General features: G+C 45.1%; 1 protein-coding gene across 2 annotated transcripts in view; it reads left to right on the top strand.

The window, feature by feature from the left end:
- GSN (gelsolin) overlaps positions 1-21,590 on the top strand; it is a 61,293-nt gene that overhangs the window by 10,700 nt on the left and 29,003 nt on the right. The window contains exon 1 of one of the 2 annotated variants that reach the window (XM_083485831.1): positions 20,692-20,988. The exons of the other annotated variant lie outside the window; for it this stretch is intronic. Within the exon in view, the coding sequence (XP_083341957.1) occupies positions 20,929-20,988 (60 nt within the window). The 5' untranslated portion in view covers positions 20,692-20,928. Of the gene's footprint in view, positions 1-20,691; positions 20,989-21,590 lie in introns of those variants that run through there. 2 annotated transcript variants of the gene reach the window in all.

The raw sequence follows: 21,590 nt of genomic DNA, 5'->3' as shown, positions 1-21,590 counted from the left end.
TAAGCTCGTTAATGAAAGCTGTCTTTGGGACCCAGTCTGTACGCTCACAAAATGAGGCTCTGTGCATTATAAATCACTGGGGTTGTTTCCATGCTAGTCATATTCAGAGCAGACCTGCTGAAAATAATGGATATTACTGTTAGAATTCGTTGGAATTCCTATTAGATTCCTTAATTTAAGTGAGTCTTCACTTAAGTAGGACTTAATTGGTCTTTTACTGGTGGGATGGAGGTGGGCAAATTCAAATGGGGGGGGAGTGGCCCTCCAGTCCTCTGTGCCTGGCCCTTGGAAAACTTCCCAGGCCGTGCTCTGCCCCAAGTGTTTTTGCCTAGATGGAATATGTCCTTGATCTCCAATAATGCTTCTTGCTTGTTTGGATGGAGGAAAGAGAGGACGTGTGAAAGTATGGGCAGAAACTCACCTGCTGTACAAAAGTTAAATTTACATTTGTTGCTTTGACCACTTTTGCCTCTGGCTCTACCCATCACTGGCATGTGAGCCCTGGAAGGTTGCCCAGAAGGGAGTGTGGCCCTTGGGCTAAGGAAACAAAAAGTTCTCCACTGCTACACTACCAGAATTTGGCCTGATCTGAGAGAGAGAGAGAGAGAGAGAGAGAGAGAGAGAGAGAGAGAGAGACTATATATACATTTCAGAAATAGAAGCCCAAATGCATGTTTGGTTTAGAGATGTGTCTCAGCTCTGAAAACGTTGAAGACTACTGTTAGTAAATAATGTAGAAATCTGCAAGAGAAAAGAAATCAAATTAAAAATGTAGCGACTTAAACTTTATTTAAAATGTTTCCTAGGGAGTGTTATTTTTAAAAAAAAAGTTATGGGGATGACTTGTGTCAAAGACGCCAAGGTAGGACGCAAGACCTACTTTAAATAAGCTGCTTGGAATGTTAACTTGCTTTTTTTATTTTTTGGATGTTATGAATCAATCTTAACTTTTGCTAACCACAGACTCTCCAACTTCCACTCCCAACTTCGCCCCCTTTCTATGCAGTTGTACTTTGTCTCCCTTCCGTGATCATCTAAATTTCTCTTCCCCCTCCTCCAATTTTCAAAACCTACTTATATGCATGATTGAACACTTTGTCCTTGGGCATGCCTGGGAGAGGGAGGGAATTTCTTATTCAAAGAAACAATGTGGTGGGGGAGGTGGGGAGATGTATCCTGGTACCATTCTGAGCCCCAGGCAAGAGATCTGTGGTTGTCCCCTCTCTTCTCTGCCCCATACATAGTGTGACTGCTGCAGGACTGGGACAGCTGGGGCTGACCCTCTGCCCCGGCAACCTACCCCTCTGGGTTTTTGTCTTGTGCAAGGGAATTGCAACATTTTAATTTTATTTGTAAATACATGTATTTGCTCCATATCCTCCAATGTGTCCAGGCCCAAAACCAGGATGCACATCTTCCAGGCCACATGCCCAGGTGAGTCACATGACCTGCATGAGATCCAAGCCCCAGAAGAAGCACTTTTCTCAGGTCGAGATCACCCAAAATAGCCGCTGTGCACAAGTGAAAAAACAGGGTGCCCTGGTTTTCCTGGGACAGATGTTTCCCGGGGGTATGTTACTGCTATTCATTAAGAATATCAGAGCAGTTTACAACAATGATTAAAGCCATATAGTAAAAACTAAAATTACAATCTGAAACCAGATATCTATTATGGAAATATGTACTCTTACTGGCCTGCACAAATCTACAGAATAGAAGAGTTTTTAATCAGGCATTTAAAAGTTGGAACCAAAGGTGCCTGCTGAATCTCTGTTGGCAGAATTCTGCTCCAGTTGGAGCTTGCAAACATGATGACTATTGGAGCCAACCCTGCTGAATAAGAACAGGGATTATCCTACCATTATTATTATTATTATTATTATTATTATTATTATTATTATTATTATTATGTGTATATCCTGCCCTTCATCTGGAAGGAGCCCAGTACAACAGACATGTCAGTAATAATAATAATATTAAAAATAGTGTTAAAACAGTTAACAATATTCTCTCAGCCAGTGATTTCAGGGTTGTCAGGACCAGTGTCTTTCAGCCATCAAATGCCTAGGTAAACAGGAGTGTTTTAAACTTTCTCCTAAAAATCCGTAATGAGGAGGACAGATGCACCTCACCAGGGAGGGTATTCCACAAATGGAGAGCCACCACCAAGAAGACCCTGGCACAGGTAAATAAATTCCCAGCAATACTGAACAAAGACAGGAATGTGGTAAGGATGGGAAATGAGATAAGGAAGTGATGTCAGTCCTGCCTGAGCTTGTTGGAACGGGACTGGAAATTTTGACTAGAGGGGAAAACGCAGGCATGCTAAACCTGTTTGTGTGCCCCGTAAATCAAATCTCAGTTGAAATGAGTTTGCCTCAGGCTTGCAACATGGTATGCAAAAGCACGACTGCATTCTTCCTAAGCACAACTGCAACCTAATTTTGAATCATGATTACACAGACATTTAGTCTTCTGAATCGATACCAGCTTAATGTTTAAGTGAATATGCATAGGATTTCGGAGCCTTAAAAGGATGCAAGCCCTAACCAGATGCTACTGTACATCTTATTAAAAAATGATTCAGCAGCGCATAGAGAATCTGTGCATCAACTTGTATCAAGAACACACCACTCAAAGATAAGTGACTCAGCAATTGCGTAGCCCCTATTGCACCCCTCCTCATGGATGAGAGAAGACAGAACCAGCTGCAAGAATGATCTCAACATAATTTATGGAATTCCCTTCCCACGGAGGTGCACTGAGCATCTTCACTGTGTAACTCCCATTGCATGCTGAAGATACATCTCTTTACCCTGGCATTTGACAACTGAGATACATGTTTTAAGAACCCATCATGTTCTTCTAATGGTAAATTGTTCTAACTGATTTTGTATTGATGTTTTATGTTTTGGTAACCTGCCTTGGGACCTTATGGTGAAGGGCAAGTGAGTAACAACAACAACAACGGCTTACAACCACTGTACTGCTAGTTACCATTTAGAGAGCAGTATATGGCAAAGGTAAAGGTAAAGGGACCCCTGACCATTAGGTCCAGTTGTGGCCGACTCTGGGGTTGCGGCGCTCATCTCGCTTTACTGGCCGAGGGAGCTGGCGTACAGCTTCCGGGTCATGTGGCCAGCATGACTAAACCGCTTCTGGCGAACCAGAGCAGCGTATGGAAACACCGTTTACCTTCCCACTGGAGTGGTACCTATTTATCTACTTGCACTTTGACGTGCTTTCGAACTGCTAGGTTGGCAGGAAGTATATGGGAAACGACTGTACAATTCTTCATGGTATTTGAGCTCATGATCCCCTATGTGAAATTGGCAATTCTTGTTCCCGTCTTACACAGGGAGAGCTAGAGGCTGGATGCCAACTTGTTTCAGCAGCATACAAAGAATCTATAGCTAAAGAATGAACACCAACACCACTACCTAGTTCTTGCCTTTCCTAACTCAATTGCCCCTTATTTTAGATACATTTTTAAAGCAGAGAAGGTAGCCACAGCTAATAAAAGTAAGATTCCAATCTTGATCTCACTTGCGCAGATGGCATGTCCTCCACACTTAATCTCTCTCACACCCACACACAACTCTGCAGTCTCCTTTCTAGACTCCCAAGTATGTCATCAGCTGCTTCACTCAAGGCAAAAGACTTGCATGCAAGTCCCCTATTTGGAGGTGCAAATCCCCTGGGCTGCTTTTGTAAATAAGCTATGAATTGCAGATGTGCCCATTTTGCTGAGTGCATATAAGCGCTTAGGAAGTAGGAGCACAGTTTGTTTGTTTGCTCATTCATTCATATGTGCCTCAAGGGCTAAAACCTTGATTTCTGTCTGCTGGGCATAGAAACATAGGAAGCTGCCTTACACCAAGTCTGACCATTAGTCTTTCTAGCTCAGTACTGTCTATAGTGGCTAGTAGTGGCTCTCCAGGGTTTCAGGCAGGGGATATTTCCTGTCATACCTGGAGATGCTGGAAATCAAACGAGGGGTGTATCTGAAGAAGTGTGCATGCACACGAAAGCTCATACCAAGAACTAACTTAGTTGGTCTTTAAGGTGCTACTGGAAGGAATTTTTTATTTTGACTATGGCAGACCAACACGGCTACCTATCTACTACTGAGGGGTCTTCAGTAAGGCCAGTAATGGGAGACCCATTTCCCTTGAAAGATCTCTTGTTTGCATCTCCTGTGGCTGTGGAGGCTGTTCGATTTAGGCAAGCGGTACTGTGCCCCACCAACCTTAGTTTGCCCCAAGCCAGACCCTTCCTCATGCAAGATTCATTCACTGTTTTCCACATGGCAGTGATTTGCTTGTAGGGAGTTTCAGCTTCTGCCAAGTGGCCCTGATATTAATAGTCAAGATCATACAGAAGAGAGAAGGGTAGGAATTAGAGCACTCTCTTGACCATCTTTGGGCTTCATCTTTTAGTTTCCCAATTGTTGGGGATGACTGCAGTCACTTCCCCTGAGGCTCAGCTTAACTGGAAACAGAGCTATAAGCCATGGAGGCGTGGCTTGGGTCAGTGTCGCAACCTCCCTTGGCCATTCTGAGTGCAGTCAGTGGAAGGGAAACTACTACTTCTTCAAAGAACCTGTAAGTTTATACTGCAGGCAGGGAGCTTTCTTGTGGCTTAACAGCTTCCCAATTGAAAGGGGAGGGGGAAAATAACCTAGTAGTAGCAGGTGGAAGAAGACAAATCAAAGGAAAACAAAGGTTTAGCAAGTAAGGGCTAAATAGAAAATTTAGACACAAGAGTTGCTTTTCTGGATCTATCATCCAGTTTCCAAACTTGTTGATGCCTTTGGGTACAAGATTGATGCCCATCCCCAGGGATTTGTCCCCAACTTCTCCTTCATCAAGGTATACTGTCCCTGTATGTGGAGGTTTCTCCACTTTCCCACTAAGCATTACTGATAGGGTCTTAGGTCCATGGTTGTTGTTTTTTTGTTTTGTTTTTAAAGTCATGACATCTCAGCTCATAGCCATCTGGCGGATTCCATAAGTTAAGAGTGTTGAAAAGGGGGAAGAATGAACCAGTCATTTTTGGCTTCTCTCAGTTTCTCCTTTGTCCAGTCTTCAGTTTGGTTCTCCACGTTGCCACGTCAGTTGTGCATGTTTGTTGTTAAAGTCCTTGTGAAAATTCCCCAGCATTTTAGTGTAATTTTTTCCTAATGCGCACATACACACCCACCCACACACCCCAAGCAATTTCCCATAATATAAGGCATTTTTGTTTGTTGCTTTCCATAATATATTCATTTGGATACACACCTTCCTGTAATATTTACATTTTTCTAAACATTTGGCTGGAGAATTGCATTGCAAAATTCAGACAAGTGGGAGTTCTGAAGGAAAGGTGTGTTTTGGTTCTGTAGATCAAGCTGCTGTGGTGTTAACAGCAGGCCAGACAGGTATTTTCTGGTCACTGGGCACCCCTAACATTCTATTACTGTCATATAAGAACATAAGAAAAGCCAATTGGATAAACAAATGGCCCATGTAACCCACCATCCTGTTCTCACAGTGGCCAGCCGGATGCCTGTGGGAAGCCTGCAAGCAGAACCTAAACCCAAGAGCAGCCCTCTCCCCTCCTGTGGTTTCCAGCTACTGGTATTCGGAAGCATACTGGTTCCAGCCATGGAGGCACATCAAATTCCAAAATAGTTCCACCAAAACAAATATGTGTCCTCTCCTGTGAAATAAAAGAAACATTTAGTTAAACTGTGAGCCCATACACTTCTTAACTGTAGCTCAAAATAAGCAGCTTCCCAGCCAGGGTGTCTGAATAATTTACTCACTCGCCATAAACCAGCCAAGCAAGTGGCTATGTTTTGTTGCAAACTGCCCTGTGTGCCGATCTCTGCAAGAATGGTGAGATATAAAGAAACTCTGAAATAAATATTTACAAGCTTCGATTAAACCAGCTTGTTTCTGCCCAGGCTGAGTATGAACTTTGTCACAGCAGTAGCTGGTCCTCAGGGGAGAAGGCTATTCATTTGGAGGTCACCATTGCTAGTGGGTCTTCTCCAGTGGTGCAGCCCCAAAGGGGAAGCACCAAAGTTGTTCCTTCAGAGTGCGATGATGAGGATTAGGGCACTCCTGCAAGGCTGAATGCTTCTGGATGGGCTTGGCTCCTAGGTGAGAGACTGGAGCAGTTGGGTAGAGTGAAGGAGTTGGCTTCTTCTAAGTGAGAAGTGGAATTCTGGGGAGCTGCATCTGTGCCAAGAGCATGTATAAGATAACCTTTTCAGCACTTCAGGCAGGGAGGCTCTCCCATTCCTACTGGGAGATGCCAGGTAGGAATAGGACCTTCTGCATGCAGAACAGATGCCCTGCCACTGAGCTTCAAGTCTTCCCAAATTGAAATCAATGGGCTTGAGCATTCCTGTTCTTGCATTGAGTCAGACTGACAAGGGTGCAAAGGATGAAAAATTATTCAAAATAATCTGGTCCAGTTGTGCAGGGTGCATGGAAATTACACTGAATTGTTGTCCTGTTGCATTGCTTTGAGGGCAAACAGACATCTTTGAAGGATTCACAATCGAATACACAAGAGACCAAGCCTCATCCTCACTTCTCAGATAAAATTAGAGCTATGCAAGAAGGAGTGAGAGAGGAGAGAGACTAGAAACCCAGAGGCGTTGGTGATTATTAGCAAGAGGGCTGCGAAATGTCCATACCAAAACTGAAAATTCTGTGCCAAGGGATCCCATATGCCACCTCAGTAAAAGTGGAATTCTGTGACCTGCAGAAATCATGCATGTTTAATCATAGAAAGGGGGGAATTGTTCCGTGGAGAACCATAGCCTCGCTTTCTGCTGGAACTCCTTCTCATAGATTTTCTCAGACATTTTGTTGTTGTTGTTTAATCGTTTATTCGTGTCCGACTCTTCATGACCCCATGGACCAGAGCACGCCAGGCACTCCTGTTTTCCTACGTTTTGCTCTGCCTCCCACAGTTTGATCAAACTCATGCTGGTAGCTTCGAGAACACTGTCCAACCATCTCGTCCTCTGTCGTCCCCTTCTCCTTGTGCCCTCCATCTTTCCCAACATCAGGGTCTTTTCCAGGGAGTCTTCTCTTCTCATGAGGTGGCCAAAGTATTGGAGCCTCAGCTTCAGGCTCTGTCCTTCCAGTGAGCACTCAGGGCTGATTTCCTTAAGAATGGATGCGTTTGATCTTCTTGCAGTCCATGGGACTCTCAAGAGTCTCCTCCAGCACCATCTCAGACATTACCACAACACATTTATTTGCATGTGCCTAATGGACAGGAAACTTGATTTCTCCCTGTGTGCAGCTGTTTGCTGCAGGAACCTTTCTCTAAGGAGAAAACAATTGGCAAGACTAAAAGTTTCTGTATGTTTGATTGCTTCTTCACTCATTCATGTATGCCTTACGGGCTAAAAGCTTAACTTCTGTCTGCTGTGCTTGGGAAGCTGCCTTGTACTGAGTCAGACTATTATTAGTCCACCCACCTCAGGACTGTCCACTGCACTGACTGGCAGAGGCTCTTAGCTATGGCCTTTCCCCATCTGTTAAAGCAGTTAAAGGAACAGGCTTGGCAGTTCTAAAGACTTATGCATGTTCCCTTCTGGTTGCTCCTTTCCTGAGAATTCTTAATCACTGCGTGCCAGCCCTGAATCGGCTGCGTTCCCCAGTCTTGCTTGGAAATAACATGCTGGCCTGGAGGTGGTTGGAGAGAGTGACTGTAGTTCCCGATCATCTTATACCACCATCCTGCCAAGTTTGACACAGCTGACCAACCAAGTTTGTGAGGAATGACCTGGCATTGCAAATAGGCAGACATGATCATCAACACCGTGCTTTGTAGGCCTGCCTCATCTCAGGACTGAGGAAACAGTTCAGATTCCTGCCTGCCAGGGCTCAGTCAGGTTTTAAGTGCTGGCCAGTTAGGTGCTTGGGTGATATTACAAGTTACAGGGAACCAGGCAGAGGGCCTTCTCGGTAGTGGCACCCTCCCTGTGGAACGCCCTCCCACCAGATGTCAAAGAGAACAACAACTACCAGACTTTTAGAAGACATCTGAAGGCAGCCCTGTTTAGGGAAGCTGTTAATGTTTGATGTATCACAGTATTTTAATATTCTTTTGGAAGCCGCCCAGAGTGGCTGGGGAAGCCCAGTCAGATGGGCAGGGTATAAATAATAAATAATAATAATAATAATAATAATAATAATAATTATTATTATTATTATTATTATTATTATTATTATTTACCAGCTCCACATAGTCTTCCTCTGTGCAGATCATGCAATATTTTGGAGATCAAGCAGACATTTTGTAAGTCACTGTTTCCCAAATTCCTGAGAGCTGAGCTACATTTTAAAAACACACACACACATAAAAATTGAATTAAAATGGGGGACGGGGCATACTTGTACACCATTTGGGGGGAGGTTTACTTCTAGACCGTCTTTAGAGAAAATAACCTGCCCTCAAAGGAGCCCATCCTTTGATGTGTCTGCTTGAGTCTCTGTGATGGACATGCTCCTTGAAGCATTGGTGCATGCAGAGGTGCAACAGAGAGCTTCCTCTGCGACAGAATAATTCTGCTAAGTCCCTGCATTGGAACTAGTTGAATTATTTAATCATGCCCAGAATTATCTGCTCTTGAGTAGAGGCTGACTGGCAGGAAGGAGGTACAGAGCAGAGACTCAATAGACCCAACTGCAAAAGTCCTGAATGATTCTGACGCATCTCAGCCCTGGAAACTTCAGCTGTCTTTGCAAAGCTGTCACAGAGGAGAGTGCAGTAAAGCCACTTGCCCATATTAGGAACTTGTGAGTGAGGCTTTAGGAAACTGAGAGAGGTTGCATTTTAAACACACATGCTTAGTAAGTGTTTCCACCAAACTGGGAGGGGGGGGAAGGAATATTCCAGCTGCTGAATTCAACCTCAAGTGCTGGATAGACAACATTGAGAATGGGTTGGCAGCATAGATGCTAACTCTAAGGGGCCCATGTCCCTCCCCCCCTTAAAATATTTTGGGGTGAGTTGTGGAGCAGGCTGAGCACAGAGCTGAGAGTGGCATGGTACAGCTTCAGTGGCTGGCAGCTCCTCCTGCTGCAGAGGGAAAGGAGCAGCCCTGGGCCAATGGCTGTGGTAGGAAGAGGAGACCGAGCACCAGAGAGAAGAAGCCAGAAGCTGGGCTGCTGCCCCCTGACTCCTCCCAGCACCCCTGTGTCATATGCATGTGTCATGTATGCATCATCGCACATGCACCCCCACCCCATCTTCTGCTCAAGCCGGCGCCTCTGGATGATTGATATATGTTTCTGATTTGAAAAGGTTTCTCCTTGTTGCAGAATGCCAGAGCTCAGAGAAAACAAGGGATATTTATTATTGGTGAACACTGTGACTCTGTGGATTGATTATGGCCATTTCCCATCTTCTCTCTCTCTCTCTCTCTCTCTCTCTCTCTCTTGCTTTTGGAATCTAGACCCAACAGAATCTCCCATTTTGTGCTTCTAAGCCTTTCCTGCATTGTGTGCCGTCACAACTTGCAACCAAAACCCTCATTCTGAAACAACATTGGACTCCCTCTTTGTATAACATTCCTAAAAGCTGCAAATCTGTTTAGATTTGCAAGAGCTGATCAGTTCTCTGTGTGCATACTGTCTCTCTGTGGGATTTGCCTGTCCACCCTAGCCTGTTTTTGTTTTAATTTAAGTTTCTGACCCTTGTGACTCGGGAGTAAAATACTTAACAAAATCTGAATGGTAGGGCTGAAGCACCACCTCCTTCCCTACTGACTCTCTCAGGTACTAAGATAAACTGTGAGGCCCTCTTGGTAGTTCTGCCTCCCTCAGAAAAGGGCATTCACTGTGGCAGCCCCTAAACCCTGGCACCCCTTTCCCACAGAGGTCCACCTGGAACCTTCGTTATATAATTTTTGTTCATTGGTGCACCTATTTCCCCTGACCTTGGATACCAGAAATGTATATACTTTTGGAGCCACCCTGTTCTTAGGATTGTAAATTGTTTTAACTAATTTCAGTGTTGTATTTTTAAATTGCCGTAACCCTCCCTGGGACTGCACGGAGAAGAGTGGCTACTTTTAAAATAATAATAATAATAATAATAATAATAATAATAATAATAATAATAATCCATGTAGACTAGCAGTTAAAGGGGAATTGGTGCTCTTGCGCAACAAACCCTTAAAAAAATAAATCCAGACTTTTTGCATTAAGGAAAGCGATGAGAAAATGCACTGGAATGTGTGGTGTAACAGTTGCTTGATGTGATGTCGTCTATGCTCCCTGCAAGCAAATCAAAATGAATGGTCAAGAAACAGCCAGAGTTATCTAACCTTCCTGCAAATGTTGCACAATAAATAAATGAATGAATCAGGATGAATGCTCGGTAAACAGATAATCTTTAAGTGACTCTAGGAACTTCCCCTCCTGCCGCTACTAAAAAAGATATTGATTGTAATTTCACCAGGTTGCTGGGCATGTGGTGTTTCCAGATAACATTGCAGGTGGAGGAACCAGACCATGAGCTGCCAGTTCCCCATTCCGGCCCGTATAGCTGACTTTGAACTTTGTGCTTAATTGTCAAGTTTGATTCCTTTCCCAATTTGTTCAGAGGGTGGATCTACTCTGTGGCTGGCTGACTCAATGAGCTCCTAACAGTGACTGTGGTTTTAGGGTGTGAGCCTCGGACAGCTTTTGCTGTTGTACTAGGATGTTTGCTTAGGCTCTAAACCAGGGGTCAGCAAACTTTTTCAGCAGGGGGCCGGTCCACTTCCCCTCAGACCTTGTGGGGGGAGCGGACCATTTTTTGGGGGGGGGGATGAACGAATTCCTATGCCCCACAAATAACCTTTTAAATGCATTTTAAATAAAAGCACACATTCTACTCATGTAAAAACACGCTGATTCCCGGACCACCCGCAGGCCGGATTTAGAAGACGATTGGGCCGGATCCAGCCCCCGGGCCTTAGTTTGCCTACCCATGCTCTAAACCCTTTAAACCAGAGGGCACTACGTCTAGGGCTATTTAATGTTTTGTTCTGGGTTTTGGGTTGTATTTTTGTTTAGTGAAGTGGGGTGGGAAAACACAAGTGTATAAAATTATGCAGTGCGCAGAGAAAGTGGCTAGAGAAAAAATCCCCCACCCCTCTTGTAACACTAAACTCAGGGACATCCAGTGTAGCTGAATGTTGGAAGATTTTGCAAAGATAAAAAAAGAAAGCACTTACAGTGGTGCCTCGCAAGACGAAAAGAATCCGTTCTGTGATTCTCTTCATCTAGCGGTTTTTTTCATCTTGCGAAGCAAGCCCATTGACGGATTAGCGGATTAGTGCTATTAGCGGCTTTTAGCGGCTTATCTGCTGATCGGATCAGCTGATAAGTGGTTTAGCGGCTTAGAAAAAGGGGGGGAGGGGAAAAAACCAGCAGGAACTCGCAAGACATTGTCGTCTTGTGAAGCAAGCCCATAGGAAATTCGTTTTGCAAAGCACCTCCAAAACGGAAAACTCTTTCGTCTAGCGAGTTTCCCGTCTTGCGAGGCATTTGTCTTGTGGGGCACCACTGTATTTACACAGCTCATGGTTAAATCAAGGGACTTGCTCCAACAAGAAGTAGCCATGGCTTTAAAAGAGGATTGGACAGATTCATGGAGGAGGCTAAAGCTACTCTCCACAATGGCTATGCTGTGTCCCCACTGTCAGAGGCAGTGGTCCTCCCAATATCAGTTGGTGGAAATCACAAGTGGGCAAAATGCTGTTGCACTCAGGTCCTGCTAGTGGATGCTTCCCATTGGGGCATCTGGCTGGCCAATGGGAAAGCCATTTGCTGGACTAGATGGGCCCCTGGCCTCACCTTAACAGCAGGACTCTTCTGAAGTTTTTTTTCGTTCTGCATTCTTATCACGCTGCTTCTCCAGCATTGCGCAAATACCTTTAGTACTGTTCGCACACATCCAGGTTTTCTAGGTACACATTCTCAGATTCAGCTTTTCCTGACAATAGGTTTTTATTCTGAAAACTGTTTGAAACTGCAATGAACAAAAACTCTTTTTCTTGTGTGCCTTTGAGTGCTGAAATCCATAAATAGTCTCCGTGTGCCCTCTGCTGGTCTGAAGCAGAACTGAAGTATTTGCAGCTGTAGCAGCTAAATCATTTTGAAAAGTTCAAAAACTTCACGGTTCCTCAGATGTAAAGATTTCTGAGAATTTCAGAATACCTGGAATTAAGGCATAAGATAGAACCTTTTAATTAAGCCCACATTATGCTAAAAAAACACACAAAAATAACAGCCAACAATGTATTCTACTCCATTTTGGGTGGTTAGCTGGCTGCAAATTGGTAGGATATTGCTTTTCAGTACAGTCCTGTGTGGATTTACTAATAAATAAGTTCCATTAAACTCAATTGAACTTACTCCCAGGTTTGTGCATATAGAATTGCTGCCCAGATTATTGGGAGAAAATAATAACAATAAAATATTTATTTTATTTATTTTTATTCAACAAAATTTGTATACCACTTAATTATAAATAAATCTTCTAGGTAGTCTGTGAAAACTATAAACTATAAATATACAGTAATGTATACAGGGGGGGGGGGAATAACATTAAAATCAAGTTAATAAAAAACCAATTGCATTTCGTTGTTTTGATATTGTGCCCTGAAATGCGTCTAATCTTTTGGAGTCTTTTTGTCTTACCTTTACACAATTCAGTATTATTGCCACTAAATGCACTGTGAATAAATAAAAAAAAGCAAGATGAATAAAAACATCAGTTAAAAGTATACATTGCAAGTTGGAATGACAGGTTAAAATATACATTGACTTTACCTATGTGGGTATCCTTGCCTAAGCAGAATTTTTTTAGCAGACACTGAAAAAATACAGCGAAGGAACCTGCCTAATGTCAATAATAATATAAATTTAACAAATTATTGTTATCATGATTACTTGTATGAATATTATGAATAATCCCATTCTTTTGCTGACATTCTGAGTGGCATAACAGCACAGATCAGAAACAATAATCATAGCAACTTACAATATAAAACAGATAATAATGCATTAATAGTAAAACCCCCAGACAAAGTACAATAGCTGTTTAAAAAGCTAGATGGGCAGAGAGTACTATAGCTTACACCAGTGTAAGTTTCAAAACTCTTTTCAGAAGCCTCTGGGTGGGGTTACAGCAAGCTAAGCAAGCCAGGGGCATCGGCCTATTTTTTGAGGATTCTTTGAGCTCAGATGAGCCAAGCTAACCAAAGTCTGGAATAGGTGCAAGTCTCTTCTTGACCTAGCTGTCCTGATTGAGATCTGTCCTTGAACTGTGATCATACTCCCTCACTGCCTGGATGGAAGAAAGAGAGGGACTGTGTGAATGTATGTAGAAACCAGAGTGCTGTACAAATATTAACATTACATTCATTGCTCTGCATACTTTTGCCTCTGGCTCTTTCCACCACTGGCATGTGGCCCCTGGAAGATTGCCCAGGAGGATATATGGCCCTCAGAAGGAAGACTCTTTAATTTTCAGAGAAGGGGGATGCTGGCACCACTGGTAACCTCCTAAGACAGAGCTTTCCAAACTGTGTGTCGCAACACATTAGTGTGTCAGACGCAGTGTGGAGGTGTGTCACTTGAACACTCCCCACGTTCCTTCCAGGGCTGGAAAGGAGTTCATTTAACCTCTGGTTTGCTAGTAAAACTGAATTGCCATGTCACGAAATGATGCATGTCTACAAAGTGTGTCACCAACATGAAAAGTCTGGAAAACTGCCCTAAGAGGAACTCCTAGTTATGAGATTTGTATTTGTGTCTCTGTCTGAATTATGCAAAATAAGAATATTTGCACGCATGCACAAGTTCTGCCACTCCTGATAGGGAGGGCCTTTCTTCCATAAGGACTAGTCTCTTGTATTATTGTTAAAGTTGATGTTGCCGACATGTTTAATTTTGCACTCAGGACCACATATTGGGCTTGCACAGATTGCAAATCTAATACCAGAGGAAGGTAGGAGAAACCATAAGAGAGTACAAAACTGTACTTTAGATAGGTAGGTACTGTCTTGTCCAGAAGTAAGAGGACGCATAACTGAAAGTTTAATTGACTTCTACAATGTTGTACAGCAGGAAAAACCAGCCGATGGGAGTTACCAGTGACATATTGATGTGTGATGCCCAACCACGTTTTGGCCCTGTGCTAGCAAGTCTGGATTGAGCCAGGCTCTTCTGCGTAATCCTTCCCCTCCTACATACTCAGTGAGGGCTGGTGCACATTGGAACTGGTAGGGTAGAAGGCAGGGAGACCACCAGTAGGGGGAGCCAGAGCCAATGAGAGGCAGAACCAGCACATTCTAGTTTTGTCCCCATCTGCCTGCTGAGTTCTACAAGGGGTAACACTGAGATTGGACTGGATGAAAGTAAGAAGGCAGGGAGGTGGGGGCTAGCTGGGGCAGAGTGGGGCTGATGGGGCAGTGCCCCACTGGCCTTGGACCAGCCTCCACTGTACAAACCGTCCAACATTTTCCAACACAAAACCAGGGCACATGGCTTCTGCACTTTATTCGGGATGATGACACCCAGCTCTTCCTCTCTTTTAAATCAGAACCAGTGAAGGTGGTGAATGTCCTGTGTGAGTGTCTGGAGGCGGTTGGAGGATGGATGGCGGCTAACAGATTGAGGTTGAATCCTACAAGACAGAAGTACTGTTTTGGGGGGACAGGGGCAGGCGGGTATGGGGCACTCCCTGGTCCTCAATGGGGTAACTGAAGGACCAGGTGCGCAGCCTGGGAGTCATTTTGGACTCACAGCTGTCCATGGTAAATTCTGTGTCCAGGGCAGCTGTCTACCAGCTCTATCTGGTACGCAGGCTGAGACCCTACCTGCCCACAGACTGTCTCGCCAGAGTGGTGCATGCTCTAATTATCTCCCGCTTGGACTACTGCAATGCGCTCTATGTGGGGCTACCTTTGAAGGTGACCCGGAAACTACAACTAATCCAGAAAGCGGCAGCTAGACTGGTGACTGGGAGTGGCTGCCGAGACCACATAACACCGGTCTTGAAAGACCTACATTGGCTCCCAGTACGTTTCTGAGCACAATTCAAAGTGCTGGTATTGACCTTTAAAGCCCTAAACAACCTTGGCCCACAAACGGTCTTCACCCCCATCGTTCCCTCATTGCAAGAAGTGAGGTTACGGGGAACCAGACAGAGGGCCTTCTCGGTAGTGGCGCCCACCCTGTGGAACACCCTCCCTTCAGATGTGAAGGAAATAAGCAGCTATCCTATCTTTAAAAGACATCTGAAGGGAGCCCTGTTCAGGGACGTTTTTAATATTTAACGCAGTACTGTTTTTAACACTTGATTGGGAGCTTGGGAGCCGCCCATAGTGGCTGGGGAAACTCAGCCAGATGGGTGGGGCATATTATCTTGTGTGGCACCCAAAAATGTTTGTTTTGGGACACCGTGCAAGATCATGGCCCTGAAAAAAGCGCTTTTTCAGGGTGCTAGAGCATGCAGGATTGCCATCGAGATCTTATGCGAAGAAAATTGAATGTCCATTTTTTCCGGGGCACTTGGAAGCTTCCTGATTTGTAACAGACCTACACAGACATTGACATCACATGGGAGAGAGAGGAGGGTCAACCCTGCTATCATGTCACTTGCTGGTCCAGTCTCCATTGTATCCATGCATTTGTGGTATGTTTGCAGCTCACACAAGGTTCCAGCTCACGGGGGGAGCCTATGTAGGTTTAGCAGGCTTCCGCTTCTGCAGACGGGCCCTTCAGAATTTGTCCGTTTGTGTAAATGCATTTCAGAACAGCTTAATATTTTAAATACTCTTAATTGGTATATAAAAATTTGATAATAAAAACAGGTAAAATACAAAATCAGTAAAAACAGCATTATAAAATCTTATAAAGTTCAGAAGTAGTAATGCTTCTGAATACCAGTTGCTGGAAAACCACAGGAGGGAAGAGTCCTCTTGTGCTCAAATCCTGTTTCCAAAAGGCAAGTTTCCAAAAGACATCTGGGTAGCCATTGTGAGAACAGGATCCTGGACTAGATGCATCATTGGCCTGATCCAGAAGGCTCTTCTTATATTGTTATGCAGGGGCGTAGCATGGGGAAAAGGGGGGCCATATCCCTGAGTGCATAAATAATAATAATAATAATAATAATAATAATAATAATAATAATAATAATAATTTATACCCCACCCTCCCCAGCCATGGCTGGCCTCAGGGCGGCTAACACCAAATATGAATTACAATAAAATGTAATAGAAAACCAACAACAACTAACAAACAAACAATTAAAATATGGCTTAAAATACAGCTTAAAATGCAGCCTCATGTTACCTTCTACCAGGGCTAGCCCACCCATGAGGTAAGGTGAGGCGACCGCCTCGGGCGGCAGGATGCACAGGGGCCGCATCAGATCCCAATGGAGATATTTATTCCCTCCTTGTTCCTGATGTAGACCTTCACTCACGCCTCCTTCTCTGGTGGGGAGGGGCACCATTTTGTGCTTTGCCTCAGGTGCCACAATGTCTTGAGCCAGCTTTGCCCTCTACCCAATCTAAACATATATTTCTAAAGATTTTAAACTGCTCACATATCAGAGCAGGGTACAGAAAGCAAAATATAAGTATAAGAGAAAATACAGGTAAAGTGACAGCAGTACACCACCTAATAAATGGATGAAAATTAAGAGAGCCTGTTTGGCCAGAGAGCTAAAGCTGTTAAAAAGCAATATTTTAAGGCGGAAACCCAACCAAACTTGAACCAGGTGTGTCCCCCCCACAAGGATGCCTTTCCCACCCTGCCTGCTCCAAGGGTTTCTGAGGCCCGGAGCCCAGCCTGGCCTCGCCACTGCGCTCCCAGCCCCCTCACTGAATTGGCCCCCCAGTCGGCATATGGGAGATTCATTCGACAAGGGCTGTGTCAGCCAACCGGGCTCCCCCCTGCCCCAGTGGGCAGGCAGCGCAGCACAGCTCTGGTGGTGAGGACAGGGCTGGTGTGGCGGACCCTGTGAACCCTCCAATTGCCGCCCCTCTCTAGCATGCAAGTCCACATGCACCCCAGGGGCCAACAAAGAACACAAGGGTGCTGTTTTTATGTTCACTTCCAGATGAGCTGTCACTGAGCATTCATCAGCGGAGATCAACATCTTCTAAATGGTTGCCTTCCCACCCTGTCTGCAGGATAGTATCTCTTAGGATTAAAAACATTTGCTTGTGGTGAAAACTGTTTTTACCAAGCCGTTTAGCTAAAATTAAGGCCTTTGAGTGTGAGACAGTATTCTTGAAGGCCCTCCTTTCTAGGGGATTCAGTCACTGCGACCGAGCTCAGCTGATTTGAAAGAGGGAGTGGTGGGAACATGCCAATAATTTCCTCTTGACACCTGCACTCTGGCCAGTGTTACATGAGTCACCCTTTCCCCTGAATTAGCAGTTGGAATGCTTATGCACATTCCATTGCACCAAGGTAAGTCACCCTGTGGGAAAATAAGATTTCAGCTTATGGGCAGTAGCTCATGTTATTAAGCTGATATATATTCATTGGTGTTTATATGTATTTTTAAACCCTCTTATTCTGGGCTCGCTGGAATGGGAGGAGCATGTGAGCTGTGCAGACAAGAAAACTCCCTATGGAATATGAAAATGCATCTTTTGGTGTCTGGTTGCATCATAATGTCCACTGTGTTGCCATATTGTTCCTTGAGTAGAGTGTATTGTGGGAAGCTGCCCTCTTGGCTTACAAACAGTGACCCTTCAGTAGTTTCTCCTGCCCCATGGGAGATGGGGGAAAGAGACGACCAGCAGGATCAAGGCATTAGCTGAGAAGAAAACTCTTGAGGACATCCAAGGAAGCTTTTATTTTTGTTTTGTTTCAAGCAGTTATTATTACAAAAGGTCTTGGACAGAGTTACTAGCCGCCATTTCTCTGCCAAAAAGGAGAGCAATTTCATCAGCTCAGCAGGGAAGAAGTTGAGCAAGATGAACACGGTGTTCTGCTAATATCCCCCTGGGAAGAAGCAGTTCCAGATGCTTTGCTTGGACCCCGGTTTGCTTCTGTAGGAGGCCAGTCCTCATTGCCTGACCTCCAGTCTCAGCCCCACACTGTGCTACGTGCGCAGGGTATTTCTGGATCAGCTGGAGAGTGTTATGCAACCCTGAGCTAGTCCAGTGAAAATAAAGATTGCATCTTGTTGCCTGCTTTGTTGGCATCCATCTGTCTTGAGATGGACACCACCTCCAGCGGTGAAGTCAAACTGCTGTTGTTAGCAGCACCGAAGTGAACTACCTGGGGCGCGAACCTAGGCAGTGTGTATGGAGGACCTGGGCTGCCAAGATGACAAGACCCCTCTCATAGCCTTACTGATGTGTTGTTCCAAAGGAAAGTAGAGCGATAAATTTGGCACCAACCAGCTTGGCTGCAGGAGTTGCCAGAAGGAGGCGTACAAGGTGTCATTCAACTGTTTTAGGGGCTCGACTCCAGATTTATGTAGCGTTTGCTCCTTAGCCTTTTCTTCTCCTGAAGATATCCTTCAAGGCAACAGACATTTAGGATCAGAGTTGTCCATCTCCTGGATAGGCTATCTTCCCAGGTTAACGAACCCCATCTGACCCTCACTTCCTGTTGGACCCACTACTGGTCTCATCCACTCAATCCACCAGAGCCTGTCTTCACATGCAGGCAAGGACTCAAACTCACTGAGAGTTTGAGACCCACTAGCTACCCCCACTTGGTTTAGCGGGGCAGTCGAAGCCACTGTGTGGCTCCTGTTGCATGCTGGCAGCTTCCAGGAGCCCCAGGTGAGAGCTGAGTGCAGGTTAGGAACCAAAGCTGGACAAACTACCCCAGAAGGAGCACAAAGCCCCCCCCCAAGGTACCACCCTTGCACCCCATACACCCCTGCAGCACAGGGGTGCCATCTAGAATAAAAGATGGGGGGGAGATAAGCCCTGCCCTGCATAATCTATCACAAGGTGTAGTGTGCACATCGTTTGAATGGCAATGTCCATCAACTTTGGGGAAGCCCGACCCCCTCAAAATTTTTTTTGGGGGGCATCAAAATGACCTCAGTCCCTATGAGTTGGCTCCTGTGCCTGCAGGGTCACAGAATCATAAAATGTTTGAGTTGAAAGTGGACTTTGTGGGCATTGAGCCCACTCTCCGGTTCAATACGGGAATTCTGAAACTACAAGATTCCTGACAGATAGCCAATCAGCCTCTGCTTAAAAGTTTCCTGTGAAAGAGAGCCCCCTACCCCCCTGAGGCAGACTGCCCCGCTGTCAAACATCTCTAACCATTAGGGAGTGTCTCCACTTAATCTTTTCTTCTGGGTGCTAAACATCCTCAGTCCTTTCAAGTGTTCCTGATAGGAACTGGTGTCTAGACTCCACTCACCTTCCTAGTCGCCATACTCCTGATATGCTAAAATTTGTCAGTGTCCTTCCTGATGCACTTAAGTTTATCATGTCCTTAACATCTGGCAGGGCTGGACACAGGAGCCTGAGAGTGCAGGATAAAAGCTAATGACCCGAACAAAGTGTTTCTGTTTATGCAGCCTAAAGATTGCATTAGCTTTCTTAGCACATGCATCACTTTGCTGGCCCGTGTTCAGCTTGCGATCAGCTAAAGACATCTGGAGCCTGTGATTTGTCCTCTTTTTGGCTCCCTCCCCTCCCCCATCCCATTTATGGTTGGAAGTGCAACAGCATAAATCATTCCATTTGCAGTATAAGAGTTAATCCTGTTATTGATTTCAATAACATCATGCTTGCTGAGGTAGCACATGGCTCTGGAAGGTTGCTGATGAAGTAGTAGTAATAATAATAATAATAATAATAATAATAATAATAATAATAATAATAATAATAATTTTTATTTATACCCTGCCCTCTCCGGCCAGAGCCGGGCTCAGGACAGCTAACACCAGTAAAATTACAGTAAAAACATAATAGAGGGGGAAAACCAATTTAAAATGCAGCCTCATTTTAAAAGTAGCCCATAGATCAAAACCATAAGAGGAGGGAAACATAAGGGTCAGACTGAGTCCAAGCCAAAGGCCAGGCAGAACAGCTCTGTCTTGCAGGCCCTGTGGAAAGATGTCAAGTCCCTGGTCTCTTGTGACAGAGCATTCCACCAAGTCGGGGCCAGTACTGAAAAGGCCCTGGCCCTAGTTGAGACCAATCTAACCACCTTGCGACTTGGGACCTCCAAAATGTTGTCATTTGTGGACCTTAAGGTCCTCCGTGGAGCATACCAGGAGAGGCGGTCCCATAGGTACATGGGTCCTAGGCCGCATAATGTGACACCCCCTGGCTGCCCCCCCCAAATAGTTCCTCACTCCTCTGCTAAGGCCAAGTCCCTCCATTCAGATGCACAATCTCAGGCCCTGATTTAGGCTTACAGCTGGCATACTGTGAGTCTATTCACTGCCACTCTGCAACAAATGTCCCTTTGTCACCTCCTGGCTCAAACCCAGGCTCCCAAGCCCAGATTTCCCACCAAACGTGTTGCTCTGGTCTTATATAATTTCTTGGCCAAACGCCACCAGTGGCTGTGGGTTGCTCCCAATGGCTTACAGCCTGAATGTAATAGACACCACATGTCAATGTGTTATGATGGCCCTGAGAGACAGGGCCTCTGACCCCTGCAAAGCAGAGCCTGTACACAGAGGCGTGGCTGGCTGCTGCCTTCCAGCTGGGGCAGGGCGTGCCTGGGGATGGGCTTGCTCTCAATTGTTGCACACTGATGGGAGATAAAAGGCAAGCCCCAGGACTCCTCCAGCCTCTCATTCTTCCAGTAGCTTCCCTGGGAGAGCAGACCAAGGAGAAGGCCGGGTTGGTTCACGTTTGAGCAGAGGAACCTCTCCAGCTGCTTAAAAGCAGTCAGGTGAAGCTGTCCGAAGATGGCTTCCCTTTGGAGATTTGCATCTCTCCTCTGGGCTGTCGCTGTGTTTTTGGCTGCGGTGAGTGACAAAGACCTTTGGGGGTCAGCAAAAAGAATGTTGTGGTCCCTGAAAGACTGACAAATCTATGGCAGCACAGGCTTGTATGGGATCCTTTTTGCGCAGCTCTGGGCACAATTTGCTGTGTGTGTTTAAAACAACAACAAGAGAGGAAAAAAAATTTGGGTGGTTGGTGTGGTGTGGTGGTTGATCGTTTGAGATTGCTAAGTTTTGAATCTTGTCTCAGCTTCAGGCTCCATAGTTTGCAGTGTTCTCTTAGGCTTAGGTACCCTTAGCCTAAGTGTTGACCTTATAGAGTGTTGCAGAAGATACTGTGTGAGTGTGCAGTAAGTGTTTTGCCCACTAAAAAACAGGTTATTGGTACTGGCAGTGCTTTTTTCCTTAAAAAGAGTATCCTTGTTTAGGGATACTCTTTTTCCTACTTATACAGTGCTACCTCGGGTTACATATGCTTCAGGTTACAGACTCCGCTAACCCAGAAATCTTACCTCAGGTTAAGAACTTTACTTCAGAACAGAAATCGTGCAGTGGTGGCGCAGCGGCAGTAGTGGTACCTCAGGTTAAGAACAGTTTCAGGTTAAGAACAGACCTCCAGAACGAAT

This window comes from Podarcis liolepis (genome assembly GCF_965112155.1).
Source record: "Podarcis liolepis genome assembly, chromosome: Z".
NCBI lineage: Eukaryota > Metazoa > Chordata > Lepidosauria > Squamata > Lacertidae > Podarcis > Podarcis liolepis.
Note: the sequence above shows the minus strand (reverse complement) of the source record. Positions and strands in the feature narration are given on the sequence as shown.